General features: G+C 44.1%; 1 protein-coding gene across 1 annotated transcript in view; it reads right to left on the reverse strand.

Moving 5' to 3' along the window:
* Positions 1–9,904, reverse strand: part of LOC126260497 (uncharacterized) — a 54,037-nt gene extending 44,133 nt beyond the window's left edge. The window contains exon 1 of the mRNA XM_049957826.1: positions 9,821–9,904. Coding sequence (XP_049813783.1) covers positions 9,821–9,904 — 84 coding nt within the window. The remainder of the gene's footprint in view (positions 1–9,820) is intronic.
* Positions 9,905–12,645: the final 2,741 nt, after the last annotated feature.

A 12,645-nucleotide genomic window follows, 5' to 3' on the forward strand; every position in this document is an offset into this window, starting at 1 on the left:
GTTGATTATATGTTGTCTAGTTATTCTAGGAAACAGCTTCCTGGGCAGCCTATAGGAGACGAGTGGGCAGGATCCCACAAGAAACACTTGAAGGTGCGTCTTACCTGGCTTGAAGAAGGAGAACGAAACGTTAACAGCTCCGGCGCCAAACTCACAAAGGCGTGTCAGAATATCCATCGCTACTGGTTGTTGCAGCGAGCTTCGCAGCGCAGCACCAAGCATGGGAGATATTCAGCCACCAGGAATTAGGCAACCACTCGAAATATGGGCACTTTACCCTTTTCTCCGATGAATGCTCTCCGCCAAGGGATTCTGTTTGTCAAGAAGTCTTCGAGGCAGTTAACAGTCTGAAGAGTAATACAGTGTTGAAAGTCTTCCATAAGTAATCGAATATAGCCTGCATCATTGGATCGCAAGAAGTCTTAGATATAAACAGGAATATACAAAAACTAACAAACAAATACGTAGGGACCTCGGGCGTAAATGCCGCCACTCTGAGATGAAGAGGTTGCCACAAAAGAGGAATTCATGATGGGCCGCATCAAATCAGGCACAAGTCTGTTGACAGACAGACAGACAGAGAGCGAGAGAGAGAGAGAGAGAGAGAGAGAGAGAAAGTGAGTTGTACTTTGCACAAGTGGATCAATCGTTCTCTTTTGTGGACAGAAAATTTCTCTTTCTCTTTCTCTCTCTCTCTCTCTCTCTCTCTCTCTCTCTCCCTAGGAAATTAATCAGAAACGAGCTTGGAATATGGTCAAGGGTCCTGCAGGAAATCAAAGTTAAGGATATTGGTCTCTAATTTAGCGCACCTGTTCTTTTTTCGATTCATATATACGGGAGTAATCGGGCTTTTTTTTCCACCCGCTTCTGACTGTTCGCTGCGAGAGATGAACCAGTGCTGCGGAGTACTCTCTGTTTTACACCGAATCGTAATTTCACTAATCCCTTATTCTTTCTTAAATGATTTACAATTTCTTCAGCAGGAGAAATCCTTATTCTTACGTCATTCATGTGAAAGTTTGTGCAGTGGTCAAATAATGGTAATTCATTTCGATGTTTCTGTGTGAATAATTTTTTAAATGCCTGTTTTTTAAGGCATCGGCTTTAGTTTTCGCAGTTTTCTATTTCCGCACCAGACCGGTACACGAGTGACTGATTAAAACCTTTCGTCCATTTCTGAGATTTTGAGAACTACTAGAACATTCATTGAAGACAAACTAAAGTCTTCCTGACCACAGTGACCATGGCATCCGTAGAAACCTCGAGAGTATTGCAGTAAATGACACAATTTTGAAAACCGCCTATGCATCATTCATCGAGCTTACCGGATAAGTCTGTGTGGTCGCATGTTTACAGCGTAGCAAAATAAGTTAGATAACTATCGCTCCGTGTCATAACACGAGTACACCGAGGGGGAATACTGGCATTAATTTATGTTCGTACATTTCCACGGCTAGTGACAATCTGAGTAAAATCATTTTGGGTATTAGGCTGCACCTTTATGAAACACTAAAACAAATGAAATGCCGCGTTTCGACCGACTTTGAAGCAGTCCTCTTCAGAGCGACTTACTGCAGGCGGTGAGCTCGTTGGCATTTTATTTTTTTGGAATTTATAATGACGCGGCCTAATACCCAAAATGGTTTTATGCAGATATTAGCTTTGTATATAAGTAAATGGTTGACCATGTGGAAAACCGAAAGGAATAAATTCACAAACTTTGGAAATGTGATGGTATAAAGGGTGTCGGGAACGAAATTGCTTGGTAAACTACAAAATGAAGTTCTACAATTTTCGTGTGTCCGGGGTGCGACGTGACCCACGCGGACAACCAACAGTTCTACAAGTTAGAAATATGCCCGATAAACGGATCGCACACAAAGTGAAGTACCAGAATGAAAGGACAAGAAAAGAAGTTTATGGAAACGCTAGAATAATGGACAGGAATAGTCAACCTGGTGTTGGAATCTGCGGTTCAGTCAACTGCATGGGGGAAACAAGTATTAAATTACATACGTTAAAAGCCTAGGGCTGAGAGGCCGCGGCTGATGTTTAACATTCTTTACTAATGTTTAGTACGCGTTTTGAGAGAGACATTACACGAAAATAACATAGTACCAAGCGCTCTCAGGAGAATCATCAGAAACGTAACATAAACACTGTGATAATTTTAAGAGACAGGGAAACAAGAAGGTTATTTTAACAGTCGATAACTTTTAATGGAGAATGAGGTAATTAGTCAAAGGTAACAATGCACTCTGCATCAGGTGACAAATCTTGATGCGGTCTATGGAGCTCTTGTATATTGGGGGCTCCTTGTGCTGCTGCTGATGTTGTCAGTTGTATTTATAAGGGTATCTCCCGCAGGTGAAGACGAAACATTGGTAAATTATTTTATTTTAACAGAAAGGGATAGCAGCTGTGGAAGCATTAACCCATTTTTTTCGAATTATCAGTCTTCAGACTGATTTGATGTGTCCCGCCACGAATTCTTCTCCTGTATCACCCTTTTCATCGCAGAATAGCAATTGCAGCCTACGTCAATTATTTGCTGGATATATTCCAATCTCTGTCTTACTCTTTAGTTTTTACCCTCTACTGCTCCATCTAGTATTATGAAAGTTATTCCCTAAAGTCTTAACACATATCCAATCATCCTGTCCCTTGCTCTTGTCAGTAATATTCTTTTCTTCGCAGATTCTGTGGAGAATCTCCTCATTTCTTACCTCATCAGTCCACCGTATTTTCAACATTATTCTGTTGCACCACGTCTCATAGGCTTTGATTCTCTCCTGTTTTCCCACAGTCCATGTCTCACAACCACACAATGCTGTGCTCCAAACGTACATTCACAGAAATTTCTTCCTCAAGTTAAGGTCTGTATTTGACATCAGAAGACTTCTATTGGCCAGAAAAGCCTTTATTGCATGTGCTGGTCTGCTTTTTATGTCCTCCTTGCTGTGTCCGTCATGAGTTATTTTGCTGCCTTGGTAGCAGGGTTCCTTAACTTCGTCTACTTCGTGACCTCCTATTCTCATTTCTCCTACTTATCATTACTTTCGTCTTTCTTCGATTCACTCTCAATCAATATTCTGTACTCATTAGACGGTTCATTCCATTCAGCAGATCCTGTAGTTCTTCTCCACTTTCACTCTGGATAGCAACGTCATCAGCAGATCTAATCATTGATATCCTTTCACCCCGAATTTTAATCGCACTCTTGAACCCTTCTTTTATTTACCCCATTGCTTCTTCGATGTGTAGACATAACAGTTGGGGCGAAAGACTATATCCCTACCTTACACCCTTTTTAATCCGAATACTTCGTTCTTCGTCTCACACTCTTATTGTTCCCTTTTGGTTCTTATACCTACTGAATATTACTCGTCTTTCCCTATAGCTTGCCCCTACTTTTCTAAGAATTTTGAACATATTGCGAACGCTTCGTCCTCGTCAACATATCCAATGAACGTGTCACTCTTGTTCCCATTATCAACCGCAGCGTCGTAACTGCCTCTCTAGAGCTTTTACCTTTACTAAAGCCAAACTGATAGTCGTGTAACAGATCCTCATTTTTCTTTTCAGTTATTCCGTCTATTAATATCATCAGCAACTTGGATGCATGTGCTGTTAACCTGATTGTGCGATAATTTTCGCACTTTCCGGCTCTTGCTATCTTCGAAATTATGTTGACGATGTTTATCCGAAAGTCTGACAGTATATTGTCAACGTTATACATTGTACACACTAACGTGAATAGTCGTTTTGTTATGACTTCCTCCAATGATTTTAGAAATTCCTGCTCACTTATTTGCTTTTAAGCTTTCCAAAGCTCTTCTAGGTTCTGATTCTAATACTGGATCTCCCATCTGTTGCCTTTCGATTCCTGTTTTTTCTTCTATCCCGTCATCCGACAAGTCTTGCCTCTTGCAGAGGCTTTCAATGTACTCTTTCCATCTATCCGCTCTCTCCTCTGAGTTTAACGGTGATGATTATGTTTGGTTTGTGGGGCGCTCAACTGCGCGGTCATCAACGCCCGTACAGAGTCCCGATTTTTACCTCTTTAAAGTAAGTACCACCATTACACTGTTGTTTATTTACAATGTTACATTTACATTTACACAATCATGATTTCGGTTTCAAAGTACCATTATCAAGTGTTTTAAGTGTTATAAATTGCCTAAGATGGCATACTGTCGAATTTTTTACGTAGTTCCAAGCGAGCCACTGTCACGAATGATGATGACGATGATGATGACGATGATGATGAAATGATGAGAACAACACAAACACCCAGTCCCCGGGCAGAGAAAATCCCCAACCCGGCCCGGAATCCAACCCGGGACCCCGTGATCCAGACGCAGCAGAGATTAACGATGGAATTCCCATTGCACTCTTAACGTTACCGCCCTTGGTTTTAATTTCACCGAAAGTTATTTTGAATTTCCTATATGCTGAGTCCGTTCTTTCGACGAACGTTTCTATTTCTATGTCTTCACATTTTTCCTACACCAATTTTGCCTTAACTTCCCTGCACTGCCTGTTTATTTCATTCGTAAGTGATTTGTAAGTATTTCTGTATTCTAGAATTTCGCTGAACGTTTTTGTACTTCATTCTTTCGTCAATCAACTGAAGTATTTCTTCTCTTATCCAAGGTTTCTTCGCATTTACTTCGTTGTACTGACTGTTTTCTTTCCGACTTCTGTGATTTCTCTTTTGAGAGATGTAAATTCATCTTCAACTGAACTGCCTGCTAAGCTTCAACCTATAAAGTTTTAAAATATGTTAAATAATCGAGGAAGCTGACTGTATATAGATTGTCTGACGAAAAAGTGAAGCGGCCGTAGGGTATGGTCAGACCTCAGTGTAACATAACACGTACACTCCGTCATTGGGTAGTAAGCGATTAGAAGAACAATTATCTGTAGCAGGTGATCGGCCAGAAGAGTGCGTTATTGCTGTCCGTGTTTAGTGTTGTCACCTGGACTGGTACAGTATTTAAGTGGCGTATTAGTGTGACTCAATATTATCAGAACGTGGCATAGTTTGAAAGTGGCATCATTGTACGTCTCTGTTTGGCTGGCTGGTTGAATCGTACAATACACAGATTTGTGGTGTATTCCGATGTGACAGTCTGTAATGTTCAATGTGGTGTCACCGCCAGACACCACACTTGCTAGGTGGTAGCCTTTAAATCGGCCGCGGTCCGTTAGCATACGTCGGACCCGCGTGTCGCCACTATCAGTGATTGCAGACCGAGCGCCGCCACACGGCAGGTCTAGTCTAGAGGTACTCCCTAGCACTCGCCCCAGTTGTACAGCCGACTTTGCTAGCGATGGTTCACTGTCTACATACGCTCTCATTTGCAGAGAAGACAGTTTACCATAGCCTTCAACTACGTCATTTACTACAACCTAGCAAGGCGCCATATTCAGTTACTATAAGTACTATCTTCAAGAATGTATTCTGAACAGATAATGTTGTGAATCATGTACCGTCAAGAGCGACGTTCATCATTAATAGATTAAAGTTAAGTACGCTTTCTGAATTCTCATTCCTTGTCATGTTCCAGACCTCACGTCAGTATAGTTCTTCCCTCCTCACGCCAGCCTGCGTGAGCTGAAACGCGTGCATTTCGGCCTCCACTCGTAACACGGTGTTGGCTCTTCTGCTAACATAAAATTCAACTGCATGGGTATCTGAGGGTAGGAAAAGACGCCGTAGATTTTCCGATCGACCTCGTCTGACCATCAAAATTGAGGGTCCCCGAATAGTACGCAATGCACAACGTAACATCCTCAAATCTGCGCCTGGCATCCGTGAACAAGTCATGGATCCACTTCTTTGTCATGCTGCTCCATTGGTCAGAGACCAGCAGCACCCGGGTTAGGGAGTTACCATCTCACGATTGAGCTGCCGTTAGCACCACAAAACAAACGACGGCGTTTGAAGTGGTACCGTGATGGGAAATCACAGACTGCTGATTAATGTCGTCCCATTGTATTCAGCTAGCCACCCCTGCAGTACCCCTGACGACCATCGACAGCGCCTAGGACGACATGATGGGGACAAATTTATTTTTCCAGTGTTTTGGTGAGGCACAGCGAAGTTACTCCTGGCGTCATGAGCCGTGCGTGGCTCGTGTTCCTGCCATCATCTATTTTACACCATGTTTTTAACGTACTTCCACCTCACTGCGTTAATTTAAATTACTAATGTCCCTGAGTTGCTGCCTTGCCTGACCGTGACTGGTGCTAGCAGAGCGTATTGATATATCCCCTCTCGTAGTATCTTTGCTGGACTGCTATTACTTCTCAGTGGTTGTCTATCGTATGTGAGTTCTGGTGGCGAGTTCGGGTCTGCCAGTCAGTCAGAACATGCCTGGAGCACAGTCCGGACCTATCAGTCGGGAGTTGCAATGCACCACTAGTGCAGTTGGATTGGAGCTGTGAGGTCTGTGTCGACATGGCTCGCCCGACCATTGCCGCCACGCATCACTTGAGCCGGGCCACGGTCTTGGTGGATCGTCGGTCGGTTGTCCTACCGGACGACGCATTTTGGCTCGCCGATCGTTCATGAGTCGGCTGCGTGTGTGTGCATCGACTCCCGATTTATCTTCATGCGTGTTTAGTTACTGTTGGGTATCGTTCAGGTCTTCGTTCAAGTGTTTGTCAGGTTGTGTGTCTAGTTGGCGTGATTTCCACTGATGACTATTTTAGATGCTGTGGGCATTCTGAGGAGTCGGTCGGTTACTGCGGACCAGGGAAGTTATCTCCACGCGGTGTAGTCGGCTGGGTCCGCTGGCGGTCCCTGGGCAGTGTTGGAGCGTGTATGGAGCAGCCCGATCGCTACGAGCTTCGTGGTCCACCGACCCCGGACGTAAAAGTTGAGTAGGGGTTTCAACTATCCAAGCCACGTCCATTCATGTTGTGTGGTTCGTTTAGATGGTTCGCTGTTGGGGAGGTTTTCCTGCGAGCAACACGAGTGTTTCTATTGATGAAATTTAGCCGCCATGCAGAGCAATTAACTATATTGGTTGACTACAATTCGAGTGCACCAGCGGAATTTTCTACTTTATGACCGTTAGTGTGCCGGTTACCTGCCCTGGCCACTAACTTAATTTCAGGCAGCGTCCTTTCCTCACCTGTTGTTGCTGCCCAACGTGATGTGCGGTTTTAACAGCTAACACATATTTCATTGTGGATAATCACGTTCGTAACTTTTGATGGTTGAGTTCTCATGCACCGATTGGCGAAAGCAACTCGTTTTGTCGGTCGGTCCGTGGCTGTCCTCTGGTTGGGCTCCGACGGATCAAGTGTAGTTGGGCTCACCACCTGTCTCACCTAAGTTAACAAGGGCAGAGCGACCTCCCTGGAGGCTTCTGAGTGCCGTTTTCTTTACTGTCCCTCTCACTGGTGTTTAATTGTCTGTCTATAATCTATCATAGCCAGTGATTTAAAGATTCTTGTTCTTACTGGACCTTATGTATTTTTGAATTTTGTAAAATAAATTGTGGGCCTTAAGTCGCCTAAAACCCTATTCTTGAAATTACCCCTTAAGCAAAATCATTGCGGCCTTCTGTCTTAAAAGATTATGGTAATATATTTTAAAATTTTCAAATTTAATTGTGGCCCTCAGCCGCTTGTATTGCACCTTGCATATGTTTGTTCTATCTACTTTTGCCTTGAGACTTTCCAGCCTAGCTGTGATACCATATATATTTTAATTAATTTATTTGCTATTTTAACTGCATTTTTATTTTGTTGACATAAGATTTCTTGTTTGAGACCCTCAGCCGTGGAATAATTGCCTTTTCGAAACTCGTAGTTCTAAAGGTTCGGCTATGTGCCGTTTTGGTTTAAAGGTGTTATTAAATTATAATAAATTACAATTTTGAGTTAACCTGACTGAAACCTTATTTGGCCCTTTCCACAGTCTTATCACCTGTTCTGCCCTGCACGGCTTTGTGGGCGTCTCAATCATGATGTGGGGAGCCATCAGATATGACTTCAGGTGACAGGCGATAGTGATGGAATTGATGCCACACTAATACGTCACTGATAGCCTTTGTCCTCGTCTCTCAGACTACAGTATTGTGGTACTGTTTTTCAACAGGTCAGTACTCGTTCATGCATGGCACGCGTCTTTATGAACTGCCTGCTTGATGTTAAGGGACTCCTGTGGCCAGCAAGGTTCTCAGATCTTTCCCTCATATAACATGACTGTGAGCAGCTCGGATGTCAGGCCTGTCCCAGCGCCGCCATCGGGAATATCAGGGACCACTCACACCACTCACAACAGAAGTGGGCCAGCTTGGAGAGGGGATACAACGGCTTTACGACACTCTTCCCAGCCAAATCATTACTTGTGTCCACACCTTAGGGTGTACAACGTGGTACCGATAAGTGGGCTCATACTACCACGTAGTTTGTTAACTTGACATTTTTGAAATAACTGCGCATATCCTGTGATTCCGTGAGGTTTTATTTCTTTTCCTCCTCCCCTTCTGGGTTCTTCACGGTTTTGTCAGGCAGTGTATATGAATCAAAGCATTATGATCACCGTCAACAGCGAGACTTACGAATGGAAAATCATTCTAGAGACGTTATGAGACGCAAATGGGGAGATTCACCGGCATAAATGTCTATGACAAAGGACTAGCTGCAATAGCCCGGCGTCTGGGAACGGGCGTCTCGGAAAGGGCGTAGCTGGAAGTTGTTGAAAGACAATGCAGCCACGATTAAGCGACAAGTTGTTGTATGTGCACGATTTGCCACAGAACATGGAGGTTGAAAGTTTGCCCTCTTTGTAAAGTGGGATAAGCGGCTATATGCGGAAAATATGACGACAGAGTGTAGTAATGGTGTAGGCGCTGGTGTTTCGGAGCACATCGTACAGCAAAAAAATGGTTCTGAGCACTACGGGACTTAACATCTGAAGTCATCAGTCCCCTAGAACTTAGAACTGCTTAAACCTAACTAGGGACATCACACACATCCATGCCCGAGGCAGGATTCGAACCTGCCACCGTACATCGTGCAGAATACATCGTTGAACATTGGGCTTCGTAGCAGACGACCGCTGTGTGTTCCCAGTGACATCATCAGATACAGTTTCAGGATCATAAAGACTGAAGAGAGGATGAACAGAAACATACGTCGAGGCTCATGTACACCGCCACCATGGCGAAAGGCTGCTCAATACATGCGCCGCACCACAGACGCAAGCCGGTAACGGCCTATTATGCTGTTCGGTAACGGCCTATTATGCTGTTTGGGAGACTCATCTGCGGCATGTGTTAGCAACTGAAAGCACCGTGAGAGCTGTGGACTTAATGAGTGTTATTGCGGACCCACTGTGTCCCTTCACACTTGATATTTTCCCCGGCGGGGATGGCATCTTACCGAGGGATAACTGTCCGTATCACCAGGCTATAATCTTGCTACACTGGTTTGAGCAGCTTGGTAGTGAACTCAAGTTGATGTGTTGGCCATCAAATTCGTTCGACCTGGAACGTGATGGAACATATCTGGGACGCTGCTGGGAGCCAACTGCGCGCCGCTTGACACTGGTCCGTGATGTATAGGAATTGCCTGACCTGTGCGTAGACCTATGGAAACCTGTCAAGGACTTTTCGAACCCATTCCACGCAGGATCTATGCTGCATCACGCTACAAAGGTAGACCAATATGCTGTTGAGTAGTTGGTCATAATGTTTTGGCTCATAATTGAAAATATACGGCCCTGACTGTTGTTTTACATAGAAGTTAAGAAAGGAGGGAGTGAACGGATACTGTGTCTCGTTGAGAGTTCACTCACCTTGGAACCCGTGCACGCTGCGACGACCTCCTGCAGCGTCCAGGGCGTCACGAGGACGATGAAGCCGAGCGACATGGCGGCCATGGAGCGCGTCGCGCTGCAGTTGATCCGTCGCTCCCGCGGGGCCATCTGCTGCAACACGTGCCGCCGACAGCACACATGTGAGAAAGCGCGCACCAAGCAGCGCCACTACTGTACACGCTTCAGCGACCGATAGTACTGGAACGTTGTGTTTTACACAGAAGCTGAGCAGCTGGCCAGCACCTAGCTTTTCACAAATAACGTAAGGACTTACATTTTTAATGATTTCAGTTGTTCTACTGCAGTTCGCAGTTCAAAGCTGTTGACGTTGTAGATAACACGAAACGGGTAGATGGCTACTCACCGTAAACATGACACGTTGAGTTGCGGACAGGCACAACGAAAAGATAGTTACACACCGAGCTTTCACCCAAAGCCTTCTTCCGAAAAGAAAGGAAAACACGTGCACACATTTACACAAGCAGACAAACCTCACGCACGCATGACAGCTATGGGGTCAGAGTGGCCGGAGGTAGGTCACGTGAAGTGTGTCTTCTTGTGTGAATGCGTGTATGTTTTCCCTTCTTTTCTGAACAATACTTTGTCTGAAAGCTCAGCCTGTAACAGTCTTTTCATTGCACCTGCCTACAACTCAAAGTGTCACCGTTACGGTGAATACCCATCTATCCTTTTCGTAATATTGTTGACATCTCAACATAGAATTTCCATTGTTTGAGGTAGTAGATAGTAATTATTTGCCTTGTTTTGCAACGAAATTAAATTTTTAATTCTCATCTATATTTCATCGATATTAAAATATTTTTGGAAACCACAACCAGGCAGTGAATGTTGTTGACTTACTTAAGTAAGGTACGACATCCTTCTTCAGACTACTGCGTTCCATTGGCAGAACACTTAGAAGATGCAACAAGTCCACTAAAGAGACAGCTTACACTACACTCGTTCGTCCTCTGTTAGAATATTGTTGCGCGTTGTGGGATCCTTACCAGGTGGGATTGACGGAGGACATCGAAAGGGTGCAAAAAAGGGCAGCTCGTTTTGTATTATCACGCAATAGGGGAGAGAGTGTGGCAGATAAAAGCAAAGACGGTTTTCGTCGCGGCGAGATCTATTTACGAAATTTCAGTCACCAACTTTCTCTTCCGAATGCGAAAATATTTAGTTGAGCCCAACCTACATAGGTAGGAATGATCATCAAAATAAAGTAAGATAAATCAGAGCTCGAACAGAAAGGTTTAGGTGTTCGTTTTTCCCGCGCGCTGTTCGGGAGTGGAATGGTAGAGAGATAGTATGATTGTGGTTCGATAAAACCTCTGCCAAGCACTTAAATGTGAATTGCAGAGTAATCACGTAGATGTAGATGTAGATGTACAAAAAACATTTGCACAAGAGTACACACAAATATTAAAGTTCTTCTTTACAGTCTTGGCATCAGATGTGGTCATCCTGCGGAGAAAGAGAAGCACAATGTGAGGAAATATTCACGTCGTTTCTTCGTGTGCTCCTGACATAAAAACTTTTAAATATTTTTCTTCGTCTGAAATGGTTGTCTTTTTGTGGTATACACAGTTACGAACTATGGGTCCTTGGATCTTGTTAACCACTGTTCGTAAACTGTGCACTGCCCTGTAGAAACAAGAAGGCGGTCAAATTAATAGGTGTATTTCAACTTGACTATCGATGTGCCTGTTCTTGTGTTATCTGCACCTGAAATATTTTCTTCGTGTCTTGTTTTTGCACCATTGATATTGGTCGAAGAAGTATATTACAGTAAGGGAGACTGAGACAATTTGTTGTTGGAAACGACAGTATAAAAATTATTTTAAAGGATTATAATGATATTGCTATTGGAAAACACATTCATACATATGCATAACCGTTACGTATTTTCTATTTTAACGTTACCGATGTGATTTTTCGATTTTCGTCATGGATAAATATTTCCATTTGCTCCAAGAGGTTTGTTTTCCAGCCTGAAGTTGAAGTTTGTATCTTGAAAAATGTTGTTTCGTTGAAGAATAGGGGTCGCTAAAAGACCTTTTCAGATTTCTCAAACGTTTACGGCTGATTAACACGGTCAATATCGTTTTAAATACACTGCTGGCCACCGTAAATGCAACACCAAGAAAGACAAGAGGTAGCACAACAAGATTTGTTTTGTAGATAACATGTTGACCAAGTATCAGATGATTACGTGTACAGACGTCTGTGACATGTGGTTCCTGCCAGAATCAGTAGCCAGAGTAGCCGCCATTGTTGGAGATCACCGCTGCCACACGTCTCGGCATTGAGTCAAAGAGACGTTGGATGTGTTCCTGGGGTACAGCAGCCCAAGCAGCTTCCACACGTTGCCAAAGATCATCTGGTGTGGCAGCTGGGGATGTAATGTGGGTCACTCGTTGAGCAACCATGGACCACATGTTTTCTATCGGCGAAAGATCCGGAGAGCGAGCCGGCCAGGGAAGCAATTCAATCTGGTTATTGACGAAGAACCTTTGGACAATGCGTGCCACGTGTGGTCGCGCATTATCCTGTTGAAATATGGCTGTGGCCGAGCCCTGAAGGTAAGGAAGGACAACTGGCTCCAGCACCTCGGATATGTAGCGCCGGCTATTTAAAGTACCGGCAATGCGTACTAGAGGCGTGCGAGAGTAATATCCAATACCGCCCCATACCATAATACCCGGTGCAAGACCAGTGTGGCGGTGCATAATGCAGCTGTCCAGCATCCTCTCTCCACGGTGTCTCCACACTCGAATCCGACCATCGTGGTGCTGCAGACA

Source organism: Schistocerca nitens, chromosome 5, assembly GCF_023898315.1.
Source record: "Schistocerca nitens isolate TAMUIC-IGC-003100 chromosome 5, iqSchNite1.1, whole genome shotgun sequence".
NCBI classification, from domain to species: Eukaryota; Metazoa; Arthropoda; class Insecta; order Orthoptera; family Acrididae; genus Schistocerca; species Schistocerca nitens.